General features: G+C 40.7%; 1 protein-coding gene across 1 annotated transcript in view; it reads left to right on the forward strand.

The window, feature by feature from the left end:
* Positions 1-5,318, forward strand: part of DIAPH3 (diaphanous related formin 3) — a gene marked incomplete at its 5' end in the record, with an annotated part of 111,965 nt that extends 106,647 nt beyond the window's left edge. The window contains 3 exons of the mRNA XM_081326410.1: positions 464-599; positions 4,502-4,597; positions 5,101-5,318. Coding sequence (XP_081182536.1) covers positions 464-599; positions 4,502-4,597; positions 5,101-5,171 — 303 coding nt within the window. The 3' untranslated portion in view covers positions 5,172-5,318. The remainder of the gene's footprint in view (positions 1-463; positions 600-4,501; positions 4,598-5,100) is intronic.
* Positions 5,319-9,507: the final 4,189 nt, after the last annotated feature.

Here is a 9,507-nt window from a genome sequence, read left to right on the forward strand (position 1 = left end):
ACCAGGGACCAGTTCCGTGGAGAGAGGTTTTTCCACAGACCGGAGGGTGCGTGGTTTTGTGTGTTGCCTGGGACTTTGCTTGTTAGTGCAGACCGGCTGCTGTCATGTTGCAGCCCGGTACTGATTCACAGACCAAGAGTTGGGGACCCCTGATCTAAGAGCATCTTTGTGCACTTTACAGCCAAGTGAGGAATTGAAGTTCGAATAAATGTGTACTAATTTTCCACAACAGAACATAGCCGGCTTTTAGCATTTTCCCAAACAGTTATAGGTTGTGGGTCAGTCGGAAGGAGTCCTATTCCAGGAAGCAGTTGAGAAGATCTGGTCCTGTGGTCCTCAAGGGTGACACTCCTTAAGGCGACTGTGTTTGTGTGAACCAACTAAAGATATGTCATTATTCTGTCACGAAATCTGGAAAAAAAAATCTTAATATTTGATAACGTGTTTTTTTTTCTCCCCCTAGCAAGCAGCAAAGGATAATATGAGAAGGAAAGAAATGGAAGAAAAGCAGAGACGTGCTAGAATAGCTCAGGAGAAAGCAGAAAAAGAAAAACTAGAACAGCAACAGAAGAAAAAGCTCCTGCTGGATATTAAAGCAGGTAATGTGGTCAGCAACCTGATTACTCCAGATGGCATTTAGAGCAACTTTCGGGTTGCTAAAGGCAGAAGAAATGGTTTACTTCAAATTCCCTGCTGCGTTTAAGTCTGATTGATCCCCTCTATAGTCTATTCATATTTTGCTCGGTCCTCAAATTGCAACTACTGGCCGATTTAATAGGTGAGGGTGCGTGCACCCCCAGTTAACTCTTTCTCGCTTCTGGCAAGAAAAGAGTCTGTAGCATCTTTATCATGCCCATAACAGGAAACTAGATTGCACAATTTGTTTCTTTTGAAGGTTGCTGATTCCTCTCTCCTCTGATTAATGTCTTCCTTTGTGCTGGCTTGCTCACTCAAGGAGAAAGTGAAGTGGGGGGGGAAAAAAAAACACCCAAATGAGGAGCAGACAGGCTGCAGGGCATGGGTAACTTAAAAGTTAGTTAATCTGCATGTTAGGCTTGATTCATGGACTCTGCAAAACAGCCCTTTAAAGCACACAGCGCAAGAATTTGAAACAGGAAAAAAGATACCTGTCCAAAGATGGGACAACACGAGGCTATCTAGCAGAATCCCAACTCGATGGATGAATACCCAGAGCTGGTTTAAGGGGCCTCCAGGACACCTGTTGGATTTAGACAAATCTAATAAGATTTGTATATATATATACACGCGGTGGCTCAGTGGGTTAGGACACTGAGCTTGTCGATCAGAAGGTCAGCAGTTTGGCGGGTCGAATCCCGAGTGCCGCGTAGCAGAGTGAGCGCCTGTTACTCGTCCCAGCTTCTGCCAACCTAGCGGTTCGAAAGCACGTAAAAATGCAAGTAGAAAAATAGGGACCGCTACGGTGGGAAGGTAACAGCGTTCCGTGCGCCTTTGGCGTCTAGTCATGCCGGCCACATGACCACGGAGACGTCCTCGGACAAGCGCTGGCTCTTTGAAACGGAGATGAGCACTGGTCCCCTAGAGTCGGAAACTACTAGCACGCATGTGCGGGGGAACCTTTACCTTTAATAAGATTTGTAATTGCTGATGTGGGCTGCTTGATGACTCTCCTAACAAGATCTCTTAAAAATGCACCGTTAGGGAGAAAAATGTAGGTTGCCAAACAGTAGCACACTGTGATTGTCTTAATGGTACAAGTGCCCCTTGTCTCCTGCAATAATGTTAGGGTGGCAAAAAAAAAACTGCACTTTTTTTTTACACGTGTGTTTTTGAAGTCCACCACTGTGGTTAACGTTCTGAACGTTATTTCTCATTCTCCTATCTACAAATGCATAGTCACATATTTCTGCTTTTGGGTTATAAAGCAGCTGTATTGCCTGGAGGAATTGTATCCTAGGGCCTTAGATTATCCAGCTTCCGTAGTGCTTGATGTTCCTACAAAATGTTCCACTGCCCAGAGAGAGTTTCCTGGTGATTATGCATAACTATAAAAGCTTGGCTTTCTTTTTTTTGACTTCCAGAAAATAATTTTCCATATAGCGCTCAATTTTTAATGCAGCCTGAGGATTGTCAACAGGGCAGGCTCCTGCTTCGAAGTAAAGTAATTATGAACTTCAAGTGTGTGTGTATGTGTGTGTAATTGGCAAGGAAATGAAATGCCAGCTGCCAGGTTGTTTTCCAGATGAAATACAGAGTACTGGTGATGAATGACAAAGCTACACAATTTAGGTCTGGCTCGAATAAGAGTTAACCCTATATGTTATGACTGCTACTAATTATTTAAATCAATAAATCAAGTTTATTTATTGCATTCAGAATGTCTATTCATCAACCCACTCTTCCATTGGCTCTGGGCAGCTTACATTAAAACTTGAACACAACGACAAGGAAAAGAAATAGCGAATAGAAATAAAACCATCACATTGAGGAAGAATGTGACGAAGAAGGTTTAAGGTTTAAGACCCCTCCTGAACAGACAATCAGTTCCACAGTGAAGAGGAATCGATTGATGGGAAAAAAGGCGGAAATCTGCTCCTATTGTTAGCCAGCCTAAGGGTTGGGATCTGCAAAAGAGGCCCTCTTGAAAGCTGGAGAATTTGAGGTGTGGTGATGGAGTAGAGAGTCCTGCAGACAATTTGAGCCTCAACCATGTCTGGCTTTCTTCACACACACACACACACACACACACACACACACCACCCCAAGAAGAACCTTGAATTAGGCTCAGGAAGCAATTAGAAACTTCCTTTTTTTTACTTTTTGAAGTCAGGAGTTTTAAAAGTTTGCAATTCTTTTACTGTGTCTCAGTGCTGCAAATCAGCCACCAGAAGGTCTTGACAGTTGGCAGACGTGTGCTCAGTTGTACAGTTTTAGATTTAACTATGCATGCTTGTATTTCCTGACACCTCTCTACTGCTCCAGATTTCAAGCAAAACTTGTTGACTTCTAGCCATCCTCTTGCTTAAGAAAAGCAAAACTCAAGTCAACTCTTAGCGTTACCACAGGGTTACCCTGGGGTAAGATGGGCAGCCAATACATTTTAATAATAACAACAACAACAACAAAAACAATGACGCAAGCAAGGGTAGTACCAATAGTAATAGGCGCCTTGGGTGCAATCCCCAAACAACTGGAGCACCACTTGAACACCATCATCGGCATTGACAAATTCGCCATTAGTCAATTGCAAAAGGCGGCCTTACCAGGAACTGCTTCCATCCTGCGATGAGATCTATAATACCATCAAACATGCCTATCCCAGGTCCTTGGTAAGGACTCGATAGGTAGACAAAAATGCCAAATCCAGTCTGAACATCTGGCTGACTGTGATGATCAATAAATAATCATAATTAATAATAATAATCATCATCATCATCATCATCATCTTGTTTCAGGTCTCTTTCTCCAAGTAAGTTGCAGAGGTAACCAAGCCTCAGAACTCTAGTTTTAACTTTTATAGTTCAATAAATAAATGGTTGAAGCATTTAACCTGGTGGTATTAATCTTATTCTCCTCTCAACTCCTTCCGAGGAAAACTAAGGTAACTAGTCATTAAAAAAAATACCTTGTGTTTGAGAAGAGCACAGTGGCTCCTGAGGTTGGAACGCTGGGCAACAACGATGTCATGGGCGACATCCTTTTGCCACGGAAACGCTTCGCTGCTTCCAACACGAAAGCATTAATATTGTGTTTAAGAAACCAAAGACATTTCTCAATTATTGAACAAGCCGCGTATACGTGCAGATTAAAAAATAAAATGCTCCAGTTACAGACGGAAATTATTGTCAAGAGGTGTTACACGCACATAGTTTTTCAGCTGCTCTTGAGGCTGTAAATGGCTTCATAAGATCTAGCATTATAAGAGAAATGATTGTTTCATGTCTAACAGACTAGGGGAGAATTTTCTTTTTCATTCCAATGTTCCTTTAGTAGAAGAAGAAAGGGGGAAAAAAAAGAATATAAAAGTTCAGCGTAATAATTTACAGGTCTAGAATGGAAGCACTAGAGACCCATCCGCTCTTTTATCCATTAAAGAAAGCAGAAGAGCTTAATGTAGCTTTTGCAAAGAATAAATGCCAGCACTTCAGATTGTCGCCTCGCGGATAAATTTCTCCGAGAGAATTTCTGCGTGATGATTACCAGCTTTAGAAGGACGCCGCAGCGCGAGGACAAAAGTTGCGCTGCACTTGAAATTCTCGCCGCATCTCATTTCATCCTGCGTTGTTGTGAACTTAATCAAACTTCAGTCGTGTCTGCTTTAGCCACTGCAGGGTGGAATGGTCTCCAAGCTGACGGCTTGAGAATCTGATTGATGAGTGAATTAAAGGTTTGTCTGAACTTGGAACGGTCAGGTGTTTATTTCTAGAGTATTCCCTGTATCCCTCTAAATCCTTTGACATTGCTATGGTAACCCAGAAAACAAGGAATTCTCCCCATTATTATTATTATTATTTTTTCACAGAGAAGGATGAGACAGGGGTGATGGATAGCTTGCTGGAGGCTCTGCAGTCGGGGGCAGCTTTTCGCAATCGAAGAAAGCAAGCACCCAGGTTTAAAGGTAAATATTTCTCTCTCTCTCTCTCTCTTTCCCCCTTTCTCTCTCTCTCTCTTACTTTTTATAGAATCATGCCACAAGCCTACTTTAAGATAACCCACCTGTTGGTGGAAAAATGCAGGCCAAAAAACTGCTTTGGAGCGTGTGTGTGTGCGTGTGTGTGTGTGTTTTTTAAATCCATTTTATATTGCAAAGGCAAATGTAGCAAAGATGTACACCTGAATGTTGTTTTTACAAGCCACATTTTGCAAAGAATAACAGCCTTGCTTTATAAGTCAGGATCCGTTGCCCCAACTTTTCCCCCTGTTCTATTCTGTGCTTTACTTCCAGAGGATCTGTGGCTTTATTTGGGATAGGATACGTCAGTGGAATCGTGGTCCCTTTGGATTTTAAAAAAAAAAAGTGATCGGTGGAAAAGTGACAGATTTTCTGTTTGTTTAATCTTTGGTTTTTAAAAAGAAATCTATGATTTATTTAGTTTTGGTTTTTTTTTTTTTAATCTGCAGTTGAACCCCAGAATTTCGGCTCTACTTCTACAGCACCTGTTTTGAAACCTAGTAATCACGGTAATTCATAAATCACGTTTTCTTATCCCTGTTTCTATCAATTTGTACCTCCGTCAGCAAATATGATCTTGCTTGATTTTGCTCGGTCTAGATTAGCATAATAAAGCATGAGACATAGAAGTCCCAGTCCCGTCCTCTCCTTTCCTAAAATGCACGTTGATTTGTATACGAACACTCTTAATCAAGGTATTTAATTTCTGAAACAGATTGTGATTTTATAAAAATAGGTAAATTGATGTTGAGCGTTGACGCAAGGACAAGAAAATTGACACGTTTGATCAATGGGCTTTCTTAACGTATTAAATGAGGAGATACGATGTGTTACTTTGAATTAGTGTTTTGTTCCATTCTTCAATTACCAATCCCAGAAGTTTAAACACATAATAATACACACGTGCATCAGTGGTAAATGCAGCGAGCTGTTGCATTTAAAATTACTATATATTCTGTGATCTCACAGCGACCTTGCTGAAGATAAATCAAATCTGGATCCCATCAGTGCTCCACTGGTTGACATCTTCGGAAGTCCTCCCACCCTAGCTGAATTCTTTTGACGGATGTTGTGCATCTGTCAAAATGTGTTCATGTTTTTAAATTACGGTTCCATTTTTTATGGAATTAAAATCAAAGTGAAATTAAGAATCAAAGTTAAGAATAAGTCACGCTGAAACAGAGTGCACATTCCTGGGGGTTCTTTTTTCGTTTAAATCTTGGAAATGTAGTCTGTAAAGAACATGTAAGTAGCCTGGCTGAGAATAAGAATCATCTACTTCCGCATGTTCACGACAGTCAGCCAAGATATTTCTGACTAGTCACAAGCAAGGCCAACAATGGTTTATAGCCAGAGGTAATCGGAGGTATACTATTTCTGGTCACAGATGTTCCATTTGCTCTTATGAATGTTTGATAGCTTCAGGATATTACCTCACAAAACTGAATTCCGTAAGTGAATATATCTGAATAGCAGTTTTCTTCCTATTCTGCTTATCTGTTACTATGTAGAAGAAAGTAACTCAAGGGGCAAAGGGGGTTGTTGCATTTCTCGTGCATTGTTTACGGTCTTTTTCTTTCAACCCATCCTCGAAGTAGAGAAGGTACTTTAGCAAACAGCGGAGACCCTGTAGCACATTGATGGAATACGTGACTTGCATGGAGAAAAGTTTATTTATCGGCTCTGTTTATAGACCGCCACACTCCATATGGGCTCAAAATTTAATCTATGGATTCTTCAGGAAGAGTTTGGAAGGCGCATTGCCTGGAAGCCTGAAATTGCATATTTATGTAGCTAATACTAGGGTAAGAGGTGACTTCTCACCTCGTGGAGAAGAAGGGCAATTCCTGGGCCTCAGTCTTTAAGAACTGCGGGAGCCTTATTCGTTTTAGCAAATAGACGGCAGTTTAACAAACCAGAGGTTTACCTGCTATAAACTGGGGGTGATTATTTAGTCCTTGTTTCATTTATTTTCACTAATTGTATATTATGGACAGGCCAAGTCTTAGGAAATATAAAAATATGAGGGGCTAGGACCAATATGAATTCTGGGTAACATTACTATAAAGAACATGTAAGTAGCCTGGCTGAGAATAAGAATCATCTACTTCTGCATGTTCACGACAGTCAGCCAAGATATTTCTGACTAGTCACAAGCAAGGCCAACAATGGTTTATAGCCAGAGGTAATTGGAGGTATACTATTTCTGGTCACAGATGTTCCATTTGCTCTTATGAATGTTTGATAGCTTCAGGACAATTACCTCACGAAACTGAATTCCGTAAGTGAATATATCTGAATAGCTGTTTACTTCCTTTTCTGCTTATCTGTTACTACTATCTGTTACTAGGTAGAAGAAAGTAACTCAAGGGGCAAAGGGGGTTGTTGTTAACATTACTATTTAACATGAAGGTAATGAGTTGAAAGAGTAGTGAAAGGAGGCTGAAAATCTAATTATTTAGACTTTCTAATTTAGATTTTCCCAACAGATTGTTTTCCAAATCAGTGCATCTCTGTTCATGAAACCAGTTATAAATTCAGTATTAATCTCACAGCTGTGTGTCTATGTAAGGGATTATCCTTTCCCTCCGTTCTACAGTTTCCATGATTTTAGCCATGGTTTCTCTTAGTTTATGTCTCACACTTACACACCCCACACCCTCAAACACTGTTCTGCTAATTCTAACACTAGAGGGTGCCAGTCACTCACAATTTGGAAAACAGATACAGCATTTTGTTTTTGGTTTTGGTTTTAAACAGAAATCAGAATGAAAGAGTGTGTTTGTTTTATTTTGGTTTCTTTTCATGTGAGGATTGCTGGTATATTTTTCAAGGATTTTTTTAAACTCAACACTCTTGGTGAGTTTTGTATCCGAGATGACATGAACGGGGCACGTACAAGCGTTTGTAAATTTATAAATAGTTTTAAGAACAACGACCACCAAAGTTGCCATCTTTTTTTCCACCCCTGCCTAGATGATCTAAATTATAGTAGCTCTATCGATACTCAAAAACTAATTTTATTGGTTGCTTGGTATAAGTATGGGTTGGAAACATGTAGAAGGGGCCTTCACCCTGCAGTCGACGGGGTTAAAATGACGGTGGCAATAGTTGCTAAGCTAAAAAAAAAATGCTCAACAGTTTGGTCATGAATATTGGGCTTGTTCCTTATTTGCAGACTGGCTTAAGTAGAGCCCAGACGTTGAACTATTTATTTTATTTATTTTTTATTTATTTATTAATGGGACTTATATCCCGCCCTATCTCCCGAGGGACTCAGGGCGGCTTACAACAACAAAAATTAAAGGTCTCTGTACAGTAAATTAAAATTTAAAATTGAAATAAATTAAAGATTAGAGTTAAAATTGTAAACATAATTAAAATCCCTGTCAGTCCAGGTCAGCCAGGTGGAAAAGGAGTGTTTTGAGGCTGCGGCGAAAGGACTGGAGATCTTGGGCCATCCGAAGCTCAGGGGGGAGCTGGTTCCACAGGGCTGTATACTTGGATGCTTCAGTTTTATTCCCTATGCTTTTGCGAATTTACCAAACGAAACGTCCACTTTTGCAGTTGCACTGTAGATGGTAGTCTTTTCCTGTTCATCTCGCCGGGAAGGGGGGGGAAAGAAATAAAAAAAACGTATTTAATTCAGCACAATCCATCATCAGGCAGCTGTTTGGAAAGTAGCATTCTAAAACGCTCTCAAATGTCCAGTAGCAAAAATAAATGAAGGGCATAGTGCATTAAGGGATTTCCAACCGGGTCTCTCAGGGCAGAGAAAACGGCTGCGTGTGTGTGTGTGAGAGAGAGAGAGCTCCTGGGACAGATTACGGCTCTCACTGCCTTTAGCAATAGCTTCCTAACTAATCAGTCTCCAGCTTACACCCAGCTCCTCAACTGAACCGCTTCCAGTTTGCTAGGCACCGGCTGAAACTGGGACACCTCCGATGAATCTCTTGAGTTAAGCCCATTTCACGGCACCCCACGAACAATCATAATGGGCCTTTTATTTCTGAGCACGGCTCCTCCCCGCTGTGAAATTATGTTCTACTTGAAATGCTCTTTAACCAAAGCGTCTGTCTCACTGAATCGGAGGGCAACTGTGAGGATAATTTAAGCATCTTGAGATAAAAATACACGGAAATGTATCAACATTTCCAAATACGTTCGGACGGCAATCAATCAATCAATCAATCAATCGGGGTAATAGGTAATAGGGTTGGCATCAGTACCAAGAGAAGCGAGCGTGTTATTCTGAGGTTAGTTACCTGCTTGTTGAGGCACACAGAGTAAAAACTGCTATTGCTACCATGTGAGGTTTTTGTTGTTGTTTTGGGGGGGGGGCGTCAATGATTCGTAGATGAAACAAGGACTGTCAGAGCTAGGCAGCAAACCTCCAGTTGATCAGCAGGTGGCAGCTTTTTACGAAGTTTTATGGCTTCACACTTTTAGCTCTTTGCTGCCACCCAGCCGTTGCCTGAGGTTTCACAGTTCAGATTTAGTAGCTCTAAATTACATCAGATGATACGTAAGAATTCAGCTCGATCAAAAAAAAAACCAACCCTGAAATTTATATGTAGCTTGCATATAGCGTATCTTTTTTTCGTTCCCTGGAATATTCACGAAAGCTCTTCCTCTGAATTTCTGGCCTTGAAGTTAGTAATTGTGTCTTCACAGTTCTGTGCAAGAAAGAAGATGCATAATTTCCCACTGACTCTGATGATAATTGGTTTACCAAATTTCCTGAGCTATGAAAACCTGCTTTTTATTTATTTGTTGAAAAGAACAATTATATCCCACTTGTCACCCTGAAAGGAGTTATCAAACAAAGTCCAGTAAAATAAGGCTGATAAGGCCTC

This window comes from Vipera berus (genome assembly GCF_964194415.1).
Source record: "Vipera berus genome assembly, chromosome: 4".
Lineage (NCBI taxonomy): Eukaryota > Metazoa > Chordata > Lepidosauria > Squamata > Viperidae > Vipera > Vipera berus.